We start from the raw sequence: 14,589 nt of genomic DNA, 5'->3' as shown, positions 1-14,589 counted from the left end.
TGTGATAACTTCAAAGCTCGATGAGGGAGATTATTCACTCATCAAGCTTATTCCAGAGAAGCAGATGAGCAGTTGCGCTGCAGAACAGGGAGTGGCCGTTCACACATGTTTTCACCATTTTCCCCAAAGCCTTTGGGATGAGAGAGTCTTAAAGAATGCCAAAAGAAAAAGCAGCTTTCCCTGGTTCACAGTGTTCTTTTTTTAGCTACACTGGAATTGATCCACATTCATACCTCCTCAGAACAACAGACAACCTGAATAAGGTTGCATGTTAAGGTGCAACACAGGTTGTGCGGTGTATTTGAAAGATTGAAGTGTCAAAAGCAGGTTATGAAGAAAGAGAAACACCAGCCTGAATATTTATTATTATTTACAAAATCCAGCAATCTCCACTCAGGATCTCCACTAAGGAGACCACCTGCAGGACGTTCACGTTATATTATTTAGAACACTGAATTTATCCCAGCCTTAAGGGTGTGTGCATTACAGTAAATAGCCTGACATTCAGTTTTATGGTTAACCTCAGTGACATCTCGCAGCACTATGTCAGAAGGTTGCGCAAGACTAAACAAATAAATGGTATTGGGAACAGATTGCCAACACATTCAGAGTTCAATCCCTATGACCTTTCACCTCCTCTTTCCTCATCCCACCTCTGTTATTTTCCATGTCTCCCACTCACACCTGTTTATGTCAAATGTCAGAGATTTACAAACAACAAATGTGTTCCGTCTGACACACACACGTGTGAGAGTTTAGACACACTCCCTGAGCAAATGGTGGTCAAGGGCAGTGGGACAGGGTGTCTGACCCGTTGCGCAACAGCACCGTCCGGTGCAGTAACGTGCCGTTATGTAGATTACAAAACTCTCCCATAGATGCAGACTAGATGATATCATTAAATCACTAGGCAGAAAGGTTGATTCTGAGAATAATGAATGCCACTGCTTGTGTGGGTGTGTCAGTGCACAGGTTTGTGTGTGTGTGTGTGTGTGTGTGTGTGTGTGTGGGCCTGTCCACCCCCAAGCACATAATTATTTTTTTCAAGTATAGACATGTTTGCGCTTAAAGTTCAACAAAAGTCTGTTTCTCACAACGTTTACATCATTGTCCCACAACACAGGAGGATTTGGCTCCCTCCTCCCATTAGTACGACATTTTAGTCACTTAGCAGCAATCCAAAGCAATTTACGGTGTTAAAATGGGTTTGTTTACAGGATTTTTTAGCTGTAGGCTAATGCTAATCTCTATCAGGTTAACCAAAGGACTTGAAAATGGGTGGGTTGTGACGGGTGCAGTTTAGGACCCAAAAGCAGCACTCTGGAAAGCTGGACCGTAGTAAAGACTTTTATTAACACACGGGCAAACAGGAACTCAGGCAGACCAGGAAACACAGGTAATAGTCCGTTCTTCTGGGCCCGCACAAAGTCTATGGGTTGCAGGCTCAGGGAGTGGGACGAGCAGCAGCGAAGTCGGGGCCGGGCGGAGAAGTCGAAACCAGGTGAGCAGACAGGAACCAGAGACGCTGAGGCAGAAGTCGTAGTCAGGAGCAGAAAGCAGGTAGGTTTTCCGGGGAACAGGCAAGGCAGGCAGAACGAAGAGAGGCAGGGTCGGCAATGGGCAATCCAGCAGGGAAACAACGCTGGAAAGTCTTGCATGGACGCAGAAGAACAATCTGGCACTGAGTGAATGTGAGGCTGGAGAATATATACACTGGTAGGTGAGCTGATTGATGAATGAGGGCAGGTGTGTGATCAGTGACTGAGAGCAGGTGTGTGATCAGTGACTGAGAGCAGGTGTGGTGATCAGAGGGTGTGGTGTGAGCAGGGCAGTGGAAAAGTACTGGGACAGGAGGGAACTGGGGAAAAGGGGCTGTGACATGGGTGGTTGGATGGACGGACGGACGGATGGATGACTGGATACACTAATTATCAATTCCTGGTGAAGACACTAGATGCTGCAATTAGCATAAGAACAAAAAATGCAATCATCACACTTCAGAAAACAATCTAAAGACTTGCAAACTCATTGTGGAAATATTGAAGTACTAAACAATTCATGAAAAATCTTTTTTTAAATGATCATTTGTAAATTGTATGGGGCTAAATGCAACGACCTCGCCACAGGTGGTATACAAACTTTTTAGCTAAATGCAATTGAGACTTTTGGGACAACTGTGCACAGAGTGTGCGTGCATGTGTATGTGCAAAACACTCCTGGAGTAACACACTAACCATGCAATGCCCTGATCAGTAGATGTGCAATATACACACAATATTTTCCACATTGTGAGCTGGAAAAGACTAAGGTCAGGAACACTGGTTGATTAGGACACAGCACCAGACGCTTAAAAAAAGATCAATCAGTCACACCAGCACCCTCACCATCCCCCCAGGCTCAATCTTTTCTGTCACTGACTCCGTGACCCTCCCTCCTTCACCTCTGTACCTCATTTCAACGCATCGCACGGTTTTAGATGTCTTTTCAAATCTGTGATCATGCTAAAAGGCTTTTTTTTTTTTTAAATTAAAAAAAATCCATTAGCCAGTCATGCAGGCTGCAGACTCTCAATTGCCCCCAAATCAAAAGTAGACTTGGAGTATCAAATCTGAAATTCCCCTTCATCTGTCCCTAAAGTCTCTCATCTAAATCCCCCTTAATAGCTACTTCTCCTTCTTCTGTGCTGCTATTGTTGCACACCAAACTGTCCACCATTCGGAAAGCCTGTGAACGCAGTGGGAGTGATTGTGCAACAAAAACCCCCCAACTCTGGAACTCAAAAGGCTAAATGTGATAACCTTGGTCAAGGGGGGAGAGAGGGGCGGGCGGAGAGATTTCATTGGACTAGCCCGCTGTCCTTCAGGACAATCAACCAATGGGCTGTGTTTATGTCACGCATTTATGATATATTTATGATTTAAATGATGACCGCCTTAAATCTAAAGTGAAAACACAATTTGTCTTTCTAGTCATGTCCTCATTTGCAACATGCAAATGAAAGTGATAACATTTTGGCACCAAAGCCCAACCGGAGAGATTGATTTGAAATACTATAACCGAGGGAAAGAAGCTAGTTTCTGCAGCCAGGGATCAGACCACCAAGGTCCCTGCCTTCAGCCGCCACCCAACACACAATGCAACCGACCCCCTTGGCCCCACCTGCAGGTGGTGAGCCCACGGGAAGGGGGTCCCATGTTGAACACACAATCAGTAAACGCAATCGGTCGTTGTAATCATGTCCTCATCTGCAACATGCAAACGAAGGTGATAACATTTTTGCACCAAAGCCCAACCGGGGAGATTAATTTTAAATATTATCACCGAGAGGAAAGAAGTTGCTCGGATTTATGCAGAACATTTTCCTGCAACTGCATTTGCTTCATGTTTCGATGATGAACTCGGAATAAAAATGCAAAGACTAAACAAATCGCAAGCAAATCCTTCGAAAAACACGATTTTCGTTCGTTTTAACTGCACGCGCTCGGTCGGCCAAACGCTGGCCCCGCCCACTGTTCTGTAGGTGACGTCACGAACAGCCGGTATAAATCAGCCAGTGGGCGCGCGGCACCGTTCTGAAGCGCTGGTTCACCGACTCGTCAGTCCTGTTCATTCCTCGTTTTGTTGCCGCTCACTGCAGATATGGCCGAAGCTTTTGTCGGAACATGGAACCTCATTTCAAGCGAGAAATTCGACGACTACATGAAGGAGCTGGGTGAGTGTGCAGTCTTCGGTGTCCACTTAGGGGAGCATGCGTGCGCGCGTGTCAAAGGGAGGTGGATGCTGCCGACGCTGCACGCCGCCGCATGTGGAAATGGAGCAAAGGGGAGCTTCTAGGTGTGTTTAAAATGCACAGCAGTGGGGAGGAAGAGGGCCGAGATGCTGAATTGAGGTGAAAGAGCAACGTGGCCCGAACGCGAATGCACGGGGGAAGGGAGGGATGGGGGTGGACGAGGGTAGAGCGGTTGACCACATGGCAGAAATGCTGGAGAGGAGGGAGGGGCCCGCTTAGAGTGGGGATATAAAAGCAGCAACCCAGTGTGGGTTAAGCATGAATGGCCCCCTTTTACACTCGCATTGGAGATGACCTCTTGTGAAGGCTGCTCTTTGTCTGAAGTCATGGGAGGAATTGAAGACGGGCCCATGTGAAACGGTAAACGGGACAAGAATTTGATTTACTGATTTCTGTCCGTGACCTCGAGTGGTATTAAATTGGACTCGAATGTCATAGTCGATATAGAAACTGTAGAATCATTAACCAACCTCAATCCTTCTGCCCGATGAGGCAACACACACACCTCTGATGACTGATGTGGTTCTCTAGCCCTGTTGAAGTTGGGGTACAGCCAACATGCCCCCACCAAAATGAAGTTATTTCTGATTCTTGTGCAGCAAGCAGGACAAACAGAACCTGTGTGTGCAGGAGCTAAAGGTAAAGCAACAATGTGCAGACCCACACACTTATTCATGTATAAACATGAACCTGCCCAGACAGGCCTTCAGGTCAGGGACCCTGCAGTGTTTAAAGAACATGCTGCAGGCAAAGATAAGGGTGTAAAGATTAAATGAGGTGGGCCAATTGATCCCAGCCTCCTAAAGTTGTCAATTTCAATCAAATCCTGTACTTTGATTGGCCAAGGTTCGCACTGGTGAATGGACAGCCATAATCTTTGCTCCATGTCCTCTTGACTTCCAAAGTTTGTCACTGTGGGGTTTTCTCCTTTTCCTGAATATCCTGATGTTTTCTTGAAATGAAATCCCCATTATCCAAATTCCTGAGTGGCTCATTGGCTCTTCAAGGTCGAATGCAAACCATTCGTTCATGTATTGCACCTTTTCTGCTGCCTCGGCACGCTCGGAGGTTCATGTGTCGTGGTCTCTACAGGTGTGGGCGTGGCTCTGCGCAAGATGGGGGGCCTGGCCAAACCGAGCACCATTATCTCCATAGACGGCGACAAGGTGGTACTGAAGACCTCAAGCACCTTCAAGAACACAGAAATCTCCTTCAAGCTGGGAGAGGAGTTTGATGAGTCCACTGCAGATGGCAGGAATGTTAAGGTGAGAGGTTTTATTATAACAATGGCTTTCTAGATTTATTGCATTTTAAACAAGAGTAAACTAAACAGTTTTCCAGTTGGCTACTTTAATTATTTGGAATTCCAGGTGGAAACATCTGTTTTACTCGTAACATTTTTAGTTATGAAGTATAATGGTGTTTCCAGATGTCTGACATGTCCCCATTGTTTTCCCTTGCTTCCTGCAGTCCACCGTTAATATCGTAGATGGAAAGATGGTGCACGCACAGAAGTGGGATGATAAAGAGACCACTCTGGTCAGGGAGGTCAACGACAAGAGCCTCACTCTGGTCAGTGCCCCTGTCTGATGTTTCACCATCTGCAGGCATGTCCCCGGTTGTATAGTCTCTCACTCTAACTCTCTCTGCAGACACTCACACTTGGAAAAGTCGTTTGCACGCGCCATTATGAAAAGGCAGAGTAAAAACCCAACACCCAAACCTCTGGCCAGCGCCTACCTGAATCCGCCGATGGTCTTGACCCTACAAAGACCTCGCATCAAGACAAACTGTCCATTGATTGCTGCTCATTCACTGTCATGACCACTATTGACATCGCCGTTGACTGTAAAACCCCTGTTCTAATGTTTCTGTCACTGAAGAACCCCCCCCCTTCAAATTCTTGGCCTTTGTATTTTTGTTTAAAGATTATGTTGTGCAAGGTGCCTCCAAACTGGAAAATAAATTTGTTTGAAGTTTGCCTGCTGATTGAATAAAATCTTTTGGACAAAGTAGTTAAATTGTCTTGGAAAGTTTATGATCATTTGACTTTAAAGGGTCAAGGAACAAGAAAAGGCAACTGTTCCTTTAAGAATCTAACGTTAAGAGTTGCTGTGATCAAATTCAAGTTATGTTAATGTTTCCATCACAGCTGGTCATAAAGTCTGGGAAGTTCTGTCCATGACTGAGGCGACGGTGTTGTACCCGCCTGCTTGTTGCGAGGGGGGGGCTTTAGAAGTGCTAAAGGCGACAGGGACGTTTGCATGCTTTCTAAATTGGGATCATTCCCTCACACGGAAGATTGATGTCATGTTACTGTCAGACTGCCAACTATGGGAAAAAGTGAAGAGGTGAAAGGGTGCTGGATTATCCCACATCTAATCATGAGCCAACAACGATTCACATCATTCCGACCTGAAATAAAAGCTGCTCACTTAGTTTTGATTGAAAACCTGATCTTAGGATGAATAATGACCTTGGTGAGCAAGGTAGCTCCTTCTGGCAACAAGTTTAAAGTCAATGTTTTTAAGGCAAACAGACCTGGACAAGTCTGCTTTATCCTTTCGGTTCACTGGAACGGGTGTGGGTGTGCAATGTTCGCGCTAAAATCCCCTATTCATCTCACAATTTAGAGTCTCCAGGCAACGCAGTGGGACTGTTTTTGGACTAAGGGGGCGACACCGGACGATCCACTGAGCAATTTCACATTGTCCAAACTGTCAGAAAACAAGGGATATTTACTAGGAATAAACTTTGTCAAAGGAAATGTTTACATGTATTTGGCAAAGGTGTGTGTAAACGTTCAACTGTACGTTATTTACTTGCTTGTTCTATTTAAATGACATGGATCTGGTTGCACATTGAAGAACAGGTTGACATAAATACAGATGCACCAACTTGCTAATCCTGCATGTTTATCAATGATTAAATGAGCCATAATGAATCTTAAGAACCCCCTCAATAAAGTTAAACTCTGTATCTCAGTATAGCAGCTATTTGTGATGCACGATACATATTAGGACATACTGGGTTTTTTTAACCATACCATAAAATAAGGTAGTACTCTTAAGAAATGTTCCAGTTGTCATTTACCAGCCATTGCACTAACAAGCCATGATTTGTGCAGCTCAGAATTCTTATCTTGCAATACTACCTCTCACTGCACGAGAGCCACTTATCTAACCCACTTATGACACATCTGATCAATTTGATCACATGGGACAGATGATGCAAGTCTGAGGTGAGACCTTTTAATCAAAAATGAGGGTCTAAATAAAATTGTCAATCAGGTTCTTTCATGTGATTTAGAACACAAAAGCATCAAAACGCATGTATTTGGAAAAAACATATTTAATGAAGGCCAAGAGTCATCATGCCGGATGGGGATTGTGTGTACTGTGAGCAGTTCACCAGAGGATAAGTACACAAACACACCTTTGTGGCGTCTAACACACAATAAGCAGTGGACCACCTCAGGATATCATGAAAGCTGGAGGTTCCTGTCACACTCATTTAGGATGTGTTAAACATCCTGTTTGTGTTTTACTACTTCTTGTGTGCTCTTGTTCTCGTACTGCGGATTATTTAAATGTTTTGTATGTTAAACCCCTCACAATTATTTAACAGACACCCTAGAATAAAATAAACTGAGAGATGTAAACTAATATGTGAGTTTCTGGAGGGAGAGCAACCAGCTGCCATATTGGTTACACTTATCTGGTTACATACATAAAAACTGGGGGCGGGTCTGAGGTTACTGCAGGGCACTCAATGTCATTTTATTTGATTATTAGAGGATTGGAGCTTTATGTGCGCTTTAAATAAATAAGGGCAGGATCATTTAAACCTTTCCTTAAATTAACCTGGATGGTGAATTCATTCTAATACAAGCGTTTCTTGATTAAATACCGCTGGAAACTGGTTTTTGCCCCAACCACATCCTCTCTGTCTCACAGCAGCAGTGGAACATGCGCGTCAGCTCCCTCAGCTGTGCTTGTGTGATTTATGTTTCTTGTGCTTCTTCTTCTTTTTGTCCTGTCTGTCGGCAGAGTGGTCACGGTGCCTCCTCTTCGACTGGCACTCACTACTGCTGCCGTCACTCTCTGAATCCTTCCTGTTCCTCTTTCTCTTCTTTTTCTTCTCCTGCAAGATTAAGCACGTGATTGAAGTGATGACGCAGCAATATGGTAATGCTGTCAGCAGTCTCAATCACAAGTTACATTGCAGAATGCAGCTGGCAGGAAAAATGAATTACTCATCAAGAAAGAAAAGTGAAGTGGAGCTAAATCTAGCCTGACATCAACAGTGACATGGTCACCTTCTTTTTCTTCTTCTTTTTGTCCGAGTCTGGCTGTGGTTTTACTGTGGAGGTCTGCTGTTCTGGCACTTCATCGCCCCCTTCAGGTAAAAGAGCGTACTGCAGGCCCGGAGCTGAGAAACAGTCTTTTGTAAAGTGACCTGGAAAAAAGTCTTAGTTTATTAAAACAGCTCCAAAAGTCTCTGTAAAGAGGAGCCATAAAGAAATTCCAAGCCTCTTTAATGGCATCTCACCTTTGCAGCCACACTTGGAGCACGTCGTGTTGAGTACGGCTTCCAGTGTGATCCTGTTGCCTGTGTGATCTCGAAACTGCTGACGTCTTCTCGCGTCCTGCCTGCAATGAAGCAGAGAAGATTTCTACTTCAAAATAAAACCATAGATTCAAATCAAATTCTCCAATCGCCTTTTCATGCTAGCAAGATTATAAAGGGCTTGAAGCAAGGTCATATTTGCCACTTTGTTGCATCAGCTCTTCATTACATCCCCAAACAGACTTAAAAACATTATTTTATCTATTTAATGTAACACTCACAGTCTCACCAGTAGGAAACCATTAGTGGAATCAACGTTACCTTTTGGATGTATTTTGCATTCTGTAACAGTCTGTTAACCTTTTCACAATATTACACAATGTAGATAATGAAATCCCAAAAGTGCTACTTCAAATGTTTCACTCCTTACCAAAGCGGAAGTAAGTCTCTGCATGTCTGGGATGCTTTACTTCTCGTTTTTTTTCCATTAGGCTGTTGCAAAACTGCTATTAAAGACTTTTATTTCCACTGTTTCAGCTTCTATTTAATGTGTTTAACCATCAACTAAAATAAGATAATATTCTGTGAGTGTTTGCTGTTTTGTGACGTCTGTAGAGTTCAAATGTTTTGATTTTACAAGCACACATGAAGATGGATTACTTACTCTGCCATAACATTGTTTGGGTCTAAGTCACGCCCTGTTCCCTGATTGACAGCTTTCATTGAAAAGGACAATTTCACCTTGTCACCACGAATCTGTGAACAGAAACACAGTCAACCAACCTGCAGACTTCTAAGACAAAAGCTTTCTGTAGGGGAATGTGCGTGTTTACCTCCCTTCCAATGACTTTAATCCACACTTTTTCTCCCACATCAACAATCTCAGAGGCACTCTCAACTCGTGAGGCTGACATCTCACTCACATGCACTAGACCTGTTATGTGTCATGAAAATAAAAAAAATAAAAAAAATAATCACACAAAGGAATTCAGCAGAATTGTGTGGACAGACGTATACTATGCATGACTGAATATTAAATGTTTTTGTTTCCTTTACTTTTACTATAAAAGGACTTTAAAAAAAAAATCACATAATTAGCAAAAATTAAAATTACTACTTGTCAAAGTTATTTTAGGACATAGAGCCAGAATTTAAACTCACACATATAATAGGATGTGTAAGTTCGCCATCTAGTGGTAGAAACTAACAATTACAAGCCACTTACAGTTCTATTCAAATGGCTATTGATTTAATTATTTTACAAACTCATCTAAATATTATGTTAAATAATGTTATTGAGTACTGTAGATAATCCACATAGATAGGCTTCATGGTTTCTAACCTTCCTTCTTGTATCCAGGTAAACGAACAAATGCTCCATAGGTCTGCACGGAGACCACTTCACCCTTAGCGATGCTGTACATGGGTGGAAGACCTTCCAGTCCAGCAGGCTCTTGTCCTTGGCCATCGCTGTCAGACATGGCCACAATGCAAGTGCTCCACTGGTATTACAACGAAAATCTACAAGATTCAAAATGAAGCATATTTTGTGTTTGATCTCTAAGCAGAGTCACCATGTCGCTGTCAAATGTAAATGTTGCTTCTGTTTAAACAAAATCAAAAATTGTGGTACGAGAAAAGAAACAACTTTCGTTTTACACAAATCTTGTCAACAGTTTTCATTTACTGCAAGTGCCATTACCTTTGGTATAAAAGTAAATCGAGACACCGTGCAGCGACTTTGTTATTTCTCAAATAACGGTGAATATTAGCTATTGTAATTATTTTTAATATATGTGCCATATATTTATCTATTCTAATATAATTAACAAAAATTCTCTCCAGTGTACATTTGAATTAAGCATTAACCGATTAGCTTTTAGCAGTTAGCCGTTACGGCACATGAATGATTGCCGTCAAGCTAACGTTAGCTACCTTTCTTAAACCATCTTAAAGACTCACCCAATTAAATAGTCTCTGCGATTAAATGTTAGAAATGATGAATGCGTGGTTATTCAATCCCACACGAGCAGATATCGCGCAAATAAACGCGTGAAAATCTAAATTATAGTTCAGATATCTGACGCAGAATTCGCTCTTCATTTTTACTTCCGGTTCACGTTTCTTTGACAACAAGTGAAGTAACCAATCGTCGTCGTCCGTGAGCGCATCCACCAATCATACGCCTCCTCGCTAGCGGAAGTACTTATTTTTCTTCTTTTTTGGTGTTTCATCGGTCGACGTCCCTACACGATAAGCGTCCATTGATTTTCTAGGTTTCAACAATTATACCTCAACTACTCCTTCGTTATCGCCGGTAGCTCGAAATGATTGAACCTATTAAGAGGGTAGCGGACATGGCGGTGGTTCCTACTGCCGTGAAGCGGCCTCGGATGGAGCTGGTGGCGGCGGCTCAGTCTCAACAACTCGTGGCCACGGTACGGTGTCTACTTTATAATACATTATCGAAAATGTGTCTGCTCTAACTACAAATAAACCAAGTATCCGCCACAGTCTCATCTAAATAGACTGTGAATCATTTTAGATGATTAAGCAGCTCTATATTGCCACCCAAAGGAACAACAACAAATACAGGAAATCATTTTATTCGAGTTTTACGCTACGGGTTTTAGGAAAACGAGGTTTCAATAAAACTGATAAATGAAAATCGTCAGTCAGTTATGAAAGTTTTCTTTTCACTGTTTATTTTCAAGTAGATCCTAAAGTTACAACCAAATATTACTTCATAGAAAACCCCGTTCTTGTTGTAATACACCCTCATATCTAAAGCAATGTTATGGAATAGTAGTAATACCCAATGCTTGCTCTAAAGTGGCTTGTATTAGAAATCAGTAGGTAATAAGCTGTATATACTATTGTATTTCACAATGGCATTTTATCCTGTTATTGTTTATCCAAGAACAAGCATTGTAATGCAGGCACATTTGTAAACAAACTAAACTATATATAGAAAGTGATCCAGACACTATATTTTGTCCATTTATATGTTGTGTACAGGGTCCTCCACGCACTTCCAGCTTGCAGGCTCCCATTATGCTGATGTCCGGTCATGAGGGAGAGGTTTACTGCTGCAAGTTCCACCCCAATGGAGCCACACTGGCCTCATCAGGATTTGACAGGCTGATTTGTAAGATATTAATCACTGCACTGGTGAAAGTAATGTGGACAATGTAGCTGTCCAGTATCATTGTTTATGATGTCTTCTATTTTTGTTTGCGGCAGTGCTGTGGAATGTTTATGGAGATTGTGAAAACTATGCCACTCTGAAGGGCCACAGCGGAGCAGTGATGGAGCTGCACTACAACACTGACGGCAGGTGAGAGCGACTGCTTTGTTAAATGCTTAATTATGTCTTAAATGTTTTCAGGATTTCTATAACCCACTTTTTATCTTGGCTTTGTCCTACAGCCTGCTTTTTTCAGCGAGCACAGACAAGACTGTGGGTGTGTGGGACAGTGAAACGGGTGAGAGGATCAAGCGTCTGAAGGGACACACTTCCTTTGTTAACACCTGCTACCCGGCCCGCCGTGGTCCCCAGCTAATCTGCACAGGCAGTGATGATGGTACAGTGAAGGTAAGATCTTTATTTACTGTGGAATCTTTAATTGCGCTGTTTCGCTAGTGGATGTTGGAGTTTAGTTTTGCAATAAATGTTTGGAAAATACTCCATTGCAGTTCTCTGATTAAATTAATGTTGTCTTTCTTTACCTGTGAATGACAGCTGTGGGACATTCGTAAGAAAGGTGCCATCCACACGTTCCAGAACACCTACCAAGTTCTGGCTGTCACGTTCAATGACACCAGTGACCAGATTATGTCTGGAGGGATTGACAACGACATCAAGGTACTCATTCTGGGATTACATGGAACAATAACCATCAGAATGTCTCAGGTTTTAGGAGTAGTTGATAAGGTATAATTAGTGATATATTTTTTTAAACATTAAAAAAGTGAAAAAAAAGTGTCTGCAAGTGTCAAGGTTGTAAAATTGCATCAATGTTTCTAATATGGATAATCCATTTTAGTCCAATGCATTTTAACTTAAAAGCAGTACTTTTTTTTTTTAATTGATGAATATAGATGAATATAAAAAAACAGCAGACGTAATAGCAGCAGCTCTCAATGATAGTTTGTGTATGCGTAATATAATAAAACATCACATTTATCTGTTGAGCTACTTAAATTACAAGCTTTAAGTAAAATGATCAGGACCATGTAGTTCATGTATTTTGTTTGAATTAATTGCTATCAAGGTACAATTTATTTGTGTAGGAAAAAAAATGTAATGTTTTTATATGCTTTGTTATGTTTTTATTGCTCTTTATGACAATTTTTGTAAATTAATCTTTGCCTGTTAGTGTCACTGCATATTTGTCTTTGCCTCCAAATAAACCCAGTCTTTGGTTTATGATAAACACCTTTGTATTGCAGGTGTGGGACTTGAGGCAGAACAAGCTGATTTACAACATGCAAGGCCACGGTGACTCAGTAACTGGCCTCAGCTTGAGCTCTGAAGGATCGTACCTTCTCTCAAACTCCATGGACAACACAGGTAAGGGTTCTTTTTAGGTATGTTGACAGCTTTTGAATGTTTTTTCCTGAACACTATGACTTTCTTGCCTGTGAATAGTGCGTATTTGGGATGTTCGGCCATTTGCACCAAAGGAGAGATGTGTGAAGATTTTCCAGGGTAACGTTCATAACTTTGAAAAGGTAACAATTCTATCTTGTGTATGAACAGTTATAGATTTTTTATACTGTAGCAGTAAGACTATTGTCTACTGTTGCCACTATAGAGTAGCTGCACTTCTGCTGGTGATATTTATGCCATTTGATCCTGTATTTTAGAATTTGCTGAGGTGCTCCTGGTCTACTGACGGCAGTAAGATTGCTGCAGGATCTGCTGACAGGTGAGAAACAGGAAAACACACACATGAATATGTTCTGTGTTATAAAATATATAAATATAAAAATAATGCAACTGAATTGGGGAAAATGACTTGAATTGACGTCATCCAAAAGACCATACGAATACAAGACATTTCCAGTTCAGATACATGTTTTCTATTTTGCTGAGTTCCCTCAGGACCATTTACCAGTTGTCTTTCTAAACAATTTCTGGCTGTGTGCTTTGGGTTATTTCCTGTAGGATAAATGAGGCTTTTTCTGCCTTCACGATCCTGCAAATTTTGCATCCAACAAACACATCAAATCTAATAGTTTAAAAAAAATCCCCTTTTTAGTCTTTTTATGTCTTGGAATTTCCCATGTGTTTGAGTGAACTCTGGTTCTGAAGTCTTCCATCTTCCACATTTGACATTGTGCAAATCCATGTAGTGTTAACTAACGATAAATTGTGTTATAAAAGAGGAAATAGATGACTGTTAAATAAAAATACTCAATGTCTGACAACAGGCATCACCTACATTGTTGCCCTGATCTGTTTTGATAGATTCGTATATATCTGGGACACCACATCACGTCGGATCCTCTACAAGCTGCCCGGCCACGCCGGCTCCGTCAATGAAGTTGCCTTTCATCCAGAGGAGCCTGTAGGTGAGTCATATAGCTGCTTTAGTTTCCAAAGCGTTGAAGAGGTTAGTATAATTTTAGAGTTTTAGTTAGGAAAAAAGAGAGATTCAATGAGCTACACAATACAAAAATAAGAATAATCTATTTCTCACTGTCCCTCTGTGCAGTGCTGTCTGGTTCCAGTGATAAACGACTCTACATGGGAGAGATTCAGTAGGGTGTGTGTTTGAACGTGTGTGTCCTGCTTTAGAAGTAAGTGGGTGGCGTTTAATGGTTGAGATTCTCTGTAATTTTCAAATGTACAGCTTGTCAGAGCACAACCTCAGGATGTATGTTTGAAGTATATAATGTTCAGTCACCACCTCCTCAGCAATTTTTTTTTTAAATTTTGATTTGTTTCTTTTTAATAAACGTCATTTTACAAATAAGTTGGATTGTTTTATTATACGTCCTTGAATTTGCTAACATTTATCTATGAACAGATAAGAGATTCATTTACTTCCATTTTCTGTTGCTCTGAATATTAAATAATAATGTGAAAAATTGGGTTATGAAAGAAAGAAATCGATTGTAACTATGTTGATTATTTCAACTTATTCAAATTATTACAAGAATTGACCTTGTGAAGATTTTTTTAACAACTTCCGCATAATGCTTGCGGGTTGTAAAATTTCGCC

The 14,589-nt window shown here is 41.5% G+C and overlaps 3 protein-coding genes across 3 annotated transcripts; 2 read left to right on the top strand and 1 right to left on the bottom strand.

Moving 5' to 3' along the window:
- Positions 1-3,553: 3,553 nt before the first annotated feature.
- Positions 3,554-5,805, top strand: fabp3 (fatty acid binding protein 3, muscle and heart). Its single transcript, XM_003968832.3, has 4 exons — positions 3,554-3,712; positions 4,883-5,055; positions 5,261-5,362; positions 5,443-5,805. Exons 1-4 carry the CDS (start codon positions 3,640-3,642, stop codon positions 5,494-5,496), a joined length of 402 nt encoding a protein of 133 aa, XP_003968881.2. The 5' UTR covers positions 3,554-3,639; the 3' UTR covers positions 5,497-5,805.
- A 1,247-nt stretch (positions 5,806-7,052) lies between these two features.
- On the bottom strand, positions 7,053-10,488 carry zcchc17 (zinc finger, CCHC domain containing 17). Its single transcript, XM_003968889.3, has 7 exons — positions 10,322-10,488; positions 9,702-9,880; positions 9,193-9,293; positions 9,024-9,115; positions 8,342-8,442; positions 8,109-8,248; positions 7,053-7,933 (listed from the first exon to the last, which is right to left on the bottom strand). Exons 2-7 carry the CDS (start codon positions 9,838-9,840, stop codon positions 7,775-7,777), a joined length of 732 nt encoding a protein of 243 aa, XP_003968938.1. The 5' UTR covers positions 9,841-9,880; positions 10,322-10,488; the 3' UTR covers positions 7,053-7,774.
- Positions 10,489-10,573: 85 nt separating this feature from the next.
- On the top strand, positions 10,574-14,340 carry snrnp40 (small nuclear ribonucleoprotein 40 (U5)). The gene is made up of 10 exons (XM_003968831.3): positions 10,574-10,797; positions 11,378-11,507; positions 11,603-11,696; positions 11,789-11,954; positions 12,102-12,224; positions 12,812-12,932; positions 13,011-13,093; positions 13,229-13,290; positions 13,833-13,936; positions 14,080-14,340. Exons 1-10 carry the CDS (start codon positions 10,687-10,689, stop codon positions 14,127-14,129), a joined length of 1,044 nt encoding a protein of 347 aa, XP_003968880.1. The 5' UTR covers positions 10,574-10,686; the 3' UTR covers positions 14,130-14,340.
- The last annotated feature ends 249 nt before the right edge of the window (positions 14,341-14,589 follow it).

The sequence above is a fragment of the Takifugu rubripes genome, chromosome 12, assembly GCF_901000725.2.
Source record: "Takifugu rubripes chromosome 12, fTakRub1.2, whole genome shotgun sequence".
Lineage (NCBI taxonomy): Eukaryota > Metazoa > Chordata > Actinopteri > Tetraodontiformes > Tetraodontidae > Takifugu > Takifugu rubripes.
This window is presented reverse-complemented; position numbering and strand designations above follow the sequence as displayed.